This window comes from Trypanosoma cruzi, genomic scaffold (assembly GCF_000209065.1).
Source record: "Trypanosoma cruzi strain CL Brener 1047053517029 genomic scaffold, whole genome shotgun sequence".
NCBI lineage: Eukaryota > Euglenozoa > Kinetoplastea > Trypanosomatida > Trypanosomatidae > Trypanosoma > Trypanosoma cruzi.
This window is the reverse complement of record NW_001849552.1, coordinates 227,255-238,290: the sequence shown is the minus strand read 5'-3', so window position 1 is coordinate 238,290 and position 11,036 is coordinate 227,255. Positions and strand designations below refer to the sequence as shown.

At 50.6% G+C, this 11,036-nt stretch overlaps 5 protein-coding genes across 5 annotated transcripts, besides 11 other annotated features; all 5 read right to left on the bottom strand.

The window, feature by feature from the left end:
* On the bottom strand, nt 1-602 carry Tc00.1047053503839.5 (chloride channel protein, putative; the record flags this gene model as incomplete). The annotated part of the gene is made up of 1 exon (XM_801514.1): nt 1-602. A coding segment is annotated over one exon (602 nt), but the record flags the coding sequence as incomplete, so codon positions are not given.
* Nucleotides 1-11,036: a sequence feature (heterozygous, non-Esmeraldo-like haplotype).
* Nucleotides 617-638: a microsatellite.
* Nucleotides 944-1,011: a sequence feature (A-rich).
* Nucleotides 1,070-1,096: a microsatellite.
* On the bottom strand, nt 1,128-2,681 carry Tc00.1047053503839.10 (hypothetical protein, conserved; the record flags this gene model as incomplete). The annotated part of the gene is made up of 1 exon (XM_801510.1): nt 1,128-2,681. The coding sequence occupies one exon, from the start codon at nt 2,679-2,681 to the stop codon at nt 1,128-1,130; it is 1,554 nt and encodes a 517-aa protein (XP_806603.1).
* Nucleotides 3,230-5,692, bottom strand: Tc00.1047053503839.19 (hypothetical protein, conserved; the record flags this gene model as incomplete). Its single annotated transcript, XM_801513.1, has 1 exon — nt 3,230-5,692. One exon carries the CDS (start codon nt 5,690-5,692, stop codon nt 3,230-3,232), a length of 2,463 nt encoding a protein of 820 aa, XP_806606.1.
* Nucleotides 5,808-5,869: a sequence feature (A-rich).
* Nucleotides 6,101-6,121: a microsatellite.
* Nucleotides 6,339-9,215, bottom strand: Tc00.1047053503839.30 (hypothetical protein, conserved; the record flags this gene model as incomplete). Its single annotated transcript, XM_801511.1, has 1 exon — nt 6,339-9,215. The coding sequence occupies one exon, from the start codon at nt 9,213-9,215 to the stop codon at nt 6,339-6,341; it is 2,877 nt and encodes a 958-aa protein (XP_806604.1).
* Nucleotides 9,353-9,373: a microsatellite.
* Nucleotides 9,441-9,488: a microsatellite.
* Nucleotides 9,551-9,573: a microsatellite.
* On the bottom strand, nt 9,790-10,146 carry Tc00.1047053503839.39 (hypothetical protein, conserved; the record flags this gene model as incomplete). Its single annotated transcript, XM_801512.1, has 1 exon — nt 9,790-10,146. The coding sequence occupies one exon, from the start codon at nt 10,144-10,146 to the stop codon at nt 9,790-9,792; it is 357 nt and encodes a 118-aa protein (XP_806605.1).
* Nucleotides 10,172-10,202: a sequence feature (AT_rich).
* Nucleotides 10,843-10,886: a microsatellite.

The window sequence follows — 11,036 nt, the reverse complement described above, 5'->3', positions numbered from 1 at the left end:
GATAGCACAACACAGCGAAGCATGGCGGCAAGGACGCTCCACAAGATGTACACTAAATAACCTCTGCCCACGTCCTTCCAATGCATTCCGCCAGGTGTCAGTCCAATGGACTGCGTGCCATTGCCCAACGTCTTATTTCCTACCGGGGACCCCACAAATCTCTCCAAAAGACTCCGTTTCTGAGCCGACAAGAAGTCAAGCGTTTGAAGAAGAAGCACCGACCACAAGCCAACGCCGACTCCCACCAAGATAAACATCATCCACTTCAACCAGCGACGCTCCTTCTCTAGATGCAACTTTCGGGCCTTATACGTTAAGGACTGGGCCTCACTGTAATCGATACTCTCATACTTGTCCATACGCCGCCTCTCTTCTGCTGAAAACACGTGCGGGCGCGCCGACTTCTCAAATAAAGGGGTTCGAAGGCGAAAGAAGGCGGCGTCGCCCTCCTCCTCAGCCTCCTGTGCCAATTCCTGAAACCATGCACTCGTCCCACGATCCCTCTGAATGCCGCGCAGGGATTGAAGAATGTTTCCGCGACCTCGGAAGGAATTGACTAAACTCCCCACCGTGCTGCGGTGTCCCGTGGACTCAAACGACATCTAATAACTTCCTTAAAAAAAAAAAAAAAAAAAAAACGGACAAACCCAAACCAAATATGAGCAACGCATCTTTAAGTGCGGAGCCAGGCAAAAAATAAAAAAAAACGGGGGAAAAAACTCTTTCAAGGGCAGCAACGCCTATCAGGCCTCAACGACTGTGTGTATGGTAATAACACCACAAGGATGGGGAGGAAAAAATAATAAACACATGCGCACGGATACAAGCACCTCCTCTACTGTGAGTGTGCCGGACCTAAAGATCATCTTGCCCATCGCTGCTGTGAAACACTCGCACCCAATAAAAGTGGCATTCCTCCTTCCCCCCAGAAATGAAGACATTTTAAAGACGAATATTTATATAATGATAAAAATTTAAATTGAAAAATAAAAAATAAATTAAAAAAAAAAAATTTCGCTTCTAAAACAACATCAGAAGAGAAGCATCTATTTTTTTTTTTCACTCCTCATTTTGTTTTTGTTTTTGTTTTGTTTTTTATTTCAAGATCGTTCTGGCCATCTCTTGTATCATGGCCTCATCTCTACAGAAACTCTTGTGCTCGCCTCACGTGCCAGAAGGGCCTTGTGAAGGGCCACACCGTACATCGATGGGAGGTGGTGCAGCAAAGCCTCCTTTCCAAAAAACAATTTCTCTCGCCACGGAACATTGGCAGGAACGTCCAGCACAACGGTGCCTTCCTCCGTTAGATGCAACACGCGACCAGGGATCGAAAGTTGCGGCAACTGCGGCTGTTGCGCCTCATTCCCTTCTTTCTTTGTTTTCGATGAACCGGCAGAGGACGATGGAAAGAAAAGGTCACGCACAGAACTTGTCTGTAGCCGCGCCACCCCATCCAGACCGTACACCCATGACGTCATCGCCTCTTCGCCCAGCAGCTCATTGACTCTTGTCATCACCGCCTGCTCGACGCAGGGGGCAGGGGCAAAGGCGATTGTACGTAAATCCGCCCCCTGCCGTGTTGTTGGAGAAAAGAAAAGCAGATGGAAAAGAATCGCCTCAATGGCACCAAGAGAGTGTCCCACGCTCAGCAGCGCGTAGTCAGGATACCTCTCCCGGATAACGCTGAGCGCACTCATGATATGTCCTCCCGCCTCCATGACATTCATGTAGAAACCACGCGGTACGTTTGTGCGTAACTCCTCCGTCCCACCCGTCACAGCGCTGCGGTACGTACCCAGGCAGACGTTGGTGTAACCGCCAGCCACGTCGGTAATAATATCTGTCAGTGAGACTGTTCCACGGAACGCGACCACCACTCTTCGCGTGCGATGGTCAAGAAAGATAGCAAAACACGGCTGCTGGAGAGCGGCGGAATAGCGAGCGTACGCCACCTCAAGCAACGGATCGCATTTATCGCCAAAAAGAATACGGCGAATAGAAGAAACCTGATCTGCCGTCGACGCAATCGTGTAACGATTGTACCACGGCATCCAAAGCCAGAGGGAGCGAGCGGGGGTGTTAAAGTATCCCAGTTCGTACGGCAGGGCGTAGACGGCTAAAGCAAAGCGCAGTGCATACACGGCAAGTTGCACATCGTCAGGTGAGACGTGTTGCCGCTGAATTAAAGCGCTTTGGGTGTGCGTTGTTCCATGACAAGAATTTTCCTTTTCCAAAATTACATGATCACACCATTCCCTGTACGACTCTAGGCTGCGGCCACTTGATTTCCAGGCAGTGGGAATTCGCTTGACGAGATCGGTGTAGGTCGTCCCTGTGGCCCTGACATGCGAGTGAATTTCCCCAAAAACACGACGCACGCCTTCGCCGTGGCCCAAACCCGGCGTGACGGAAACACAACCGCCGTTCTTAAAGCCGAAGAAAAGAGACGTTGGGCCGCACTCCACACCTCGCTGTTTGCCACCACACAACTCGCACTGGTAGACTTCTCCCACACTCCGGACAAAGACCGGACCATCACAAATACACCACAGCGGAGTGTGGTCACGCGACACGGGGGACTGCCAGAGCCACGCCCACCGGAACGCCCTACGGCTTCGAGAGGATGATTTAAACAGAAGCCGCCACACGTTTCCTCCACTCATGTATCCATCTAGATGCATGCATCTCACCGCATACCCAAGAAAGCAAAAGATAAAGCAAAAAAGGAAATCCCAATCCCAATCCCCAGAAAAGTATCACGGCATGCAACCACACACAGAAGTTTTTATGCGTGCGGCATTTGAACCAGACATCGAGAGACAACTACACTACACTGCGGCAATAAACACAAGAATTTCAAAAATCAAATTCCTGCCGAATCAATTTTTTTTCTTTTGGTATGCACAAAAGTCCATTAAAAAAAAAAAAAAAAGGTAAACAGAAGTAAAACCGCACAGGTCTGGGGCAAGACGGGAAGAAAAAAAAAAATGTGTACCCGATTGTAGAGGGCGGGTATATAAATGGGAGAAAGAGGTGGCACCACAGAGGACGCGGGGAGAAGTCCGGGACAAATTACCCCATCCAGACGAACATGTGCACACACGCCCATTGCATCTGTCGTTCTTCCTTCGTGTCCCTTCAAGCCACCAAAATGGCGATGGCACTCGGGATCATCATCGTCTTCGCCTTTTATTAGATATACCCCGCGCCTCTATATATGGCCATTTCTCTAATAGACGCCACTGGTAGGCGCCAAGCAGATCTTCAACATGTCGTCCGACGCCAGTCGATCCCTCTGCATCAACTCTCGACGCGGCAACAAGGGGTAAATGCCCCACCCTTTACCAGCAAATGACGCCGTCCACCCGGAAACCTCCCACTCCGCCCAGCACACCGCTGAAAAAACGGAAACACGGAAGTCCAGACGCTGTGTGTGGCCGACAGGATACAAAAAAAGCCCAACAGATTCATCCTCGCCAGAATGCTCGGTTTGACTGGCATTTGTGCCATCCCTCGCCATCGCATCTGGAGCCTGGATTCGAAGATCCCACTGAAAACCCATCAAATTAAATGTTCCAGAGCATACCGCTCGACGTTGGCCATGATGAAAGTAATTACTTACGTTGCGCAAACACCAAATAAACCCTTTACAAACATCTGAGAAGCGCCGCGAAAATAACTGCTGTCGTGCTGTGCTCTGTGCATCCAAAAAGGGATCATCGTGCGGTAATTCATTCATTTTCCCATCGGCCCGTGGCAACAATAATGACGGCAGAGGCGTTGCGGTAGCAAATTGCCCGGAAATACCGCCTGTTAATTTCTTTTCGGAGGACACAGGATGCGTCCCTGGACTTTTAACAGCTGATACAGCCGCTGCCAAAGATTTCTTGGAAGGATCCGCACGCTTTTCAGAAAGAAGCTGTTCGACGCTCCGGCGCACGGTTGAGAGATCAACATGGAAAAGAGTGGCCTCATTGGACAAAAGTAGTTTAGATGCATTGGCCGCCTTTATCAACCCCTCGTCATGGCGCTTCCCTGCCAAAGAAAGTCCCTCCTTCAATAGCTTGGACGTCTCTATCAAGTAAGTGACAATAACCACCGCAGCAGGCACATCCCCTTCGGCATCCACAAAAGAAAAGCACTGTCCGCCTGCTCGCTCCCATGAATGCTCCAACGATTGGATGGTCCTCGTGTACTGCTGCACAACGTGCCCCACCTCCTTCAGAGGCTCATCTAGGCAGCGGGTATGCTCGTGCAGACGTGCTATCCATTCCCGTCGTTTGATCTCAATAAGGCGCCGCAGGTCAGAAAAGGCTTTTTCCACCGCAGACGTTGCCGCTTTATGCTTCTCCAGCAGTTCCGTCCGCTGCGACTTAAGCTGAGACTCAACGCGCTGGTAATTTTCAAGCTGCACGGAAAGTCGATGGCAAAGCCCCCGTACTCTTCCTCGCACGTCACCCACAACGTTTTCTACACCTGCCACCTCATGACCCCGGTGGTCACCAACGGAGGCACAGTACGGGCAAATGACGTGACCACACGTCGAGCACCAGAGCCCCAAGAGTATGCCGCTGTGCACAGCACAATGGACAATGGTGGAGAACAACTGAGAGCGCGTTCGCCCCCCATTCACCAGCGGGGGTGCCGAAGCGGTCCTTTTCGGATAGGAATGCACAGGTGATGTAATTCCAGTATTTACACACGGATGACTGCCAACGCTCCCCGCCCGACGACTTGGGCTTGGTGCCGGCGAGACACCGGCGCCAGTGTGAATGCCACAAAAAACTTTTTCCCGGCGATCACGTTTTTTCGCGACCAGCGTCAACACGTAGCGCGGCAAGGCCTGAAAGTTTTTTCCCACGCAAACTGTCTTCACAATGCCCCCGTCCTCCCTCTCCATACGGTAGCACACGCTATCGTAGCCGGATGGCGGTGCCTCAATTCCCTTCGAAAGTGGAACATCAGAAAACCACACGCGGCCCAACGCGACTTCGCACAAGAGAACTTTGTGCGGCTCAGAAGGAAAAACTTCCTTGTCGTCCTGGTCCTTCATGGAGGAGGAAAAGACAAACAGAGGCGGCAGCCGTGCATCCGCAGTGGCTGGCGAGGCGGAGTTCAGTGGTGCCGGGCTCAAACCGCTCTCTCCTCCCCGTTCAAACCCGCGCTGCAGCACCTCGCTGCTACCAAGGGAATTATTTGTGTAGTAGAGGAGTTCAACGTGTTCGGGGTCACCACCCATCCGTGCACACCGTAAATCGTCAAACAAACGTTCATTCCTCGGGTCGGTCACGCGTAAGGCACTTTGAAGACAAAACATAACGTACTTATTCCCTGCCCAACACTGCAGATGGTTCTTGAGCTCCGCGTATTCCTCGACATCCGAATCCGGGTCCACAGGGTCTAGCCGCGGCGGCCTCGTCTCCACCCACAAATGTGCCAACACGGCAACGTCCGCATTTACATCGTGGGCAGCATCGCCGTTACTGTGCCGTTGCAGAAGAGTCTGCAATGATGTCAGCAGTTCGTACCGCTTGTGCTCAAAGTTCCAGTACAAAATAACCCTTGGGGGCCGATGCAGTACTTTTTTCAAGTAACCTGCTAGCTCCGACATGTTGTGGGCGCGCATGCACGTGTCCCTCATGTCCAAAGGAAGGCGCACGTCATCCACGTACAGAACCAGTCGCAAAAGCATCAACTAAAAAAAAAAAAACAAAAAAAAACCTCCGCCTACACAACACTGCAGCGCCGCAGAGCAAAGAAAAAGAAAAGAGAAAGAAGTTGGTCTACATATGAATGCATACCACGTGAAAAAAAAAAAAAAACAAGCAGTAAAGTAAGTAAAAAGTAAGAAATAAAAATAAATGAAAAACTGCCGGTGGCCCCTTCCCATTGCGGGTTATTTTCTCTCTCACATGACTCAGGCACAATGGCAATCAGTCGCCCCGCCCTCCCCTCACAGCCACAGGGACAAGATGGAGACGACGTTACTGCACCCTTAATGATGAGATTAAAAAGTGAAATGCAACAAAACTCTTGGAACTGCAACGCCAGGCCATCCTTCTCTACGGATCCTCCTCCTCATGTGTGTCCTTTTGACCTTCACACACACACACACACACACCCCTCTCCTTAAACGCTAAAAAAAAAAAAAAAAAGAGAGAGAAAGCGGGAAAAAATACGCCTCTGCGCACAGTCGGCGGAGTCAAAGTTGTCATCCAAGCACATTTAAGGATGAACCAAACAAAAAAGCACAGGAAACAAAATGCCGTGCAGACATATATTTCATAATATAAAATAAAAACACAGGGAGATAAAAAGGAAAGGAGGTGGAAGCTGGCCTAAATACGAAACTCCTCCACATTCGCCTCGGAGTCCACGCCAAAGTCAATGAAATGCTTCTTCACTCCATCCCTTTTCTTCGTCTGAGTGGAGCTCTTTGCACCCACCGCCTCACCATCATCATCATCCATACTAGTATCCCCATTGCTAGTGGTGGTCCCCGCACGCATTTTACCGGACGGAACACCACGACGACGGGTGTGAGTCCTGGTGTCTGTTTCATCTTTCTCCTTCTTCTTTCGCGCGGATTTCGACTTTGCCGAGGCCTTTATAGACGTTGGCTTCAGAGCACGACTCTTACTGCGTTTCGATCCCCCAGTTGCTGCAACCTGTCGCATTTGTTTGTGATGAAGCAGCATAGACTCACGCAGTGGAACGCCGCAAGATAAGGTGCGCTCCGCCTCATCAACATGGAACGGTGCGCTAACACCCGCTATGAGGGCCAGCAGTCCCTTGCTGCGCAATCTGTCACGCAGCTCTGTGTTGGCCATGATATCCGCCAGATTTCTCTGCGAGCAGGTAAACAACGGGGAAGATAAAAGTGCATCCTTTCGGTCGTCAGCGCCGTCAAGTGGAATGAGATCGTGGATGGCAAGAAGAACCTCCGCTGTGATGGTGCCATTTTGAAATCGACGGCAGACTTCGTTGGCGTGTTGAAGTAACTTATCCCACTGCTCTGGGTAGCACGGTGCCTCGTCGAGGGCCGCCGTTACAACGGCGATTTGATGCGTCTGAGTGGCAGACGCCGTTGAAAGGCAGCCAAAGCAGATGCGCTGAAGGGGCACGTGCCACTCCGTCCGTAATAAAGTGCGGCGCAAATGTACAATGGCGCTCGTGATCGAAATCACCTGCGTGTCGTTAAGTGGAACCCCTTCTTTGTCCCTCACGGTGCCCTCACGACGTGACAACTCCGCGCCCAGCAATTCGGCCGAAGCTGAGAGAAAAGCCTCGTGGTCAAACCGAAGGGCACGCAGAGAAGTCATACAACTGGCCAATTCTTCACCCTTGAAGGAAGTAATAATGTTCACCGCACGATCACAAAAAGGCGTCGTCACCTCTGTGTGACGAGCGATGCCAAGTTTAACCGTGCTGTAAAGCACCAACGTGATGTCACGTGGACTTGTGTGGCTTGCCGAAACACGTAAACGAGGTAACATCTGTTGCACGACGCGAATCACACCTTTCAGGACAAAAGTGAAAACGTACATTAGCAAACAGAGATCATGTACGGTAGTCCTTGACTTCTTCTCCAGAATATGTGTTGCCGTGGTGGAGTAAAACTCAATGTCACTAAACCCCAGCGTCGCGCACCGCAGAAGGACATTGACCAAATCCGGGGTGTCGAATCGGCCAGGATTTTCCCTGGTGTACTCCACCACCACCAGCAGTAAGTCATTGAACGGCAAACGGCTCTGAGCAAGGCCCTCCAAAAGAAGAGTTGCCTCACGCGCTGTGAGAAGACGCACCCAATTTTTCTGTGAAGAGAGAGACTGAAAAAGATCCGAAAGAAAAGCTTTTCGTGCGGCTGGAAGCGGCGCCAGCATGGCGGCAAGCTCCACCTGAACTCGTAGTGGCGCGTTTGCCGCCGCGACTGACATCATAGACATGTGTTGTTCAAGCAGTGCATGACCCCCGTATGCACGGAGAGAAATCATGACTCCCGCAACAATCGGCAGCCGCTTGGCATTCATACTTGCCGCTACGTCGTCAAACTTGAGGTCACGAACCAAAGCGGCGTAGAACTGCGTTGGTTGTACCTCTGCGGGAAACAATTTCAATGCGCCGTCGGCCAACAAAAGCATACGGTGCCCAAGCACAGGGATGGCGCTCTCGGCACACTCATCCAAGAGTCGAGAGAGCGGTTGGGAAGCAGAGACAAACCATTCCTTTTTGTGGAAACGCATCATGAGTCTTATAAGTGCGGTCGTTCTTGAAAAGTTCGGGGACGATGCGTGCAGCTCACTCAGCCGCAAAGCCGCCGCCTCCATAATCTCTGCATGCATCACATGTTTTGCCTCACACTTCTGCAACATGTCGCTAAGTTGCGGGTCATCGGCCACCTTCATGGCCTTCAATGCCGACTCCAAGAAGGTGGCCATCACGGCATGGTTCGACGGCCCATCCCCCCCTGCTGGGGTGAGGCTCCCGCCTTCGCGATGACTTCGCCTTGTCCTCGTGGGGGCCACCGCCACCAGACCGCTGTCAAATCCCTCCGCTGAACGGGTGGAACTAGCGGCCAGAAGTGACACAACAGGAAGACCAAGCCCCCTGTAGCACTCAATGACGCCGGTTAAGTGTTCCATCGAGATGTACGTAGACGGCTGTGAACAAATGTGACGCTCGGCCACAACGTAAAAATCCGGGTATTGAACTTTTCGCTCATAAAAACACTCAATAATGCGATACAGTTGTCGCCCCGTAAAACTATCAATGCGTCTCACACAGTGCTCTGCAATAACTGACCACGTGTCCTCATGCCGCACGCCGGCAGCTGCAAGAGACTGAATGAGTTGTACGGTTCCCGCACACTCGATGCTGGGCAACGCCTCCACCAGCAATGACACGGCAGACACGGAAACATCATGTTGACCGAGCGCACAACATGCGGCGATGGTTAAAGAAAGCTGACTGCCTGTCATCCGCGGAAGCTCCTCACGCACGAGGGCAATCGCGTTCACCGTCACCGGGCTGCTTTCAAGCTGAAAGTGCACCAAGCACTCCATCAACTGGCGAAGTGCGGTGGGGCCGGGGGAGGGACCATCGCGGAGGTCCAATGCACTCAGCTTCGCCTTCAGTGCACGTCCGAGCTTTTCGTCCAGCACGACGCTGTGGATGCGTTTCAAATAGTACAAGTCTTTGATCACACGCGACAGCATTAGGCGGCCTCGCTCTCTCTCTCTCCGCGTATCCGGAATTTCCCCTCCAACGTTTCTTTCCTCCGCAGTGCACACTAGCAAGAAAACCAAAAACCAAAAAATAAAAATTTCTTGACTCGGCGTGAGTGGTGCCAGTGAAATAAATAAATAAATAAATATGCATGAAAACTCCGCACAAACGCGGCAGACCAAAAGAAAAAAGGGTTAAAAATGAATCACAAAAGTAAAAAAAAAAAAAAACTCGGCAAAAAAAAAAAAAAAAAAAGAAAAAAAGGAATAATGTCACCACCCCTCCTCGCACCCATTTATCGTGGGCACCACATCCACCCGAGGAGAAAAAAAAAAAAAAAAAAAAAAAGGCCCAACATTGCCCTTCGCATTCCCCTTCAAGCAAACCACCAACCTAACAAAAAATCACTCACAACACACACACATCCTGTCGTTTTGACACCCGCAACCGTCACGAAAAAGATGCGCCCCGCACATCTGCACGTTTCTCAGTCTACTGCCGCTCACGCCATTCCTAGAAAAGCGCACGGCAACCCCACACACGCACACGCACACACTGTGGCCGCTAAACCGACGAGGACGCCCTGCGTGGGCCCCCTTCACTCCACGAGGGCTTCGGTATTTCCCCCTCGCGGAAGTTTTTCACCTGCTCCACGGACCACTGCCGCGCCTGCACCTTCTGGAGCTCCACGGACTGCATCGCCTCCTCCTTCTTCTCGCGTATCTGGCTGGCGGTGTGTTTGATGCCGGCGCCAAGGTCGACGCCAAAAAAGACCATGATGAAGAAAAACATGGCGACTCCCGACCACGGCACTCGGCGAAAGGCACGAACAAAAAAACCCTCCCGACGCGAGTCCCTCGATAACACATCCCGCTCCCAGCGCTGGAGCTGCAGAAAATCGTAGAACATGCGAAACCTCATATTCTTTTCTTCCTGCGCCGCCCTCTAAATAAAAATTAAAATTAAAATAAAATAAACCTATTCCTCTTCTCCCCCTTCTTCCCCCAATCGTCAGTGCCCGACACCGGCCCATCACAAGAAACCCAACAAAAAGCAAAACGGAAAGAAATAGGGGAATATTGAAAAGACCTGAAAAAGTGAGAAACACCTCGTTCTGCATTGGTGCAGCACAAAGGCACACCTAAATACATACATGCTCACGCATGCAGTTGTGGTCTCAGTGAGATTCTCATTCGTTACAGATGTGTACAGCTACCATAAAGAGTGAAACACCACCTACACACAGAGAGAGCCACACGACCCACAGAAATACACATTGCAAGCGTTTCTTTAATGTTGTTTCTTCTGTTTTTGTTAAACAAAACATAAAAGACGCCTCTCTCTTTCCCTTTCTTTATATGTTTTTGTCCCCCCCCCCCCTTTTTCCTCATGAACAATGCATTCACCTTTTAAGGGGTTCACGTGTGTCTTCTGATGCCTTGTTTTTAATTCTCTCCGCCCCTCTTCGGGGGGTGCAAGTGCTCAAAGTGAGTCAAGATGCATATATATAACCACATACACACATTACAAGTTGCCATAATAGGGAAAAGGGAAGAGAAAAGAAAAGAATCACACACACCCTTATTGGGAGTGGCAAACATTACACATACCCCACGCAATAAAAATAAAAATAAAAATAAAAATAAAAATAAAAATAAAAACGACAAATTAAAAAGCATACAAAAAAATGGGGACGTGAATTCTTCAGGCCTCTCCAACTCTTCCATTCAGTCAGGACGAGCCACCACCCTGTTCGGTTTTCTTCTTCCCCTTTCCCTTTATTCCATACATTCCTTTATGGCGTCGCTCTA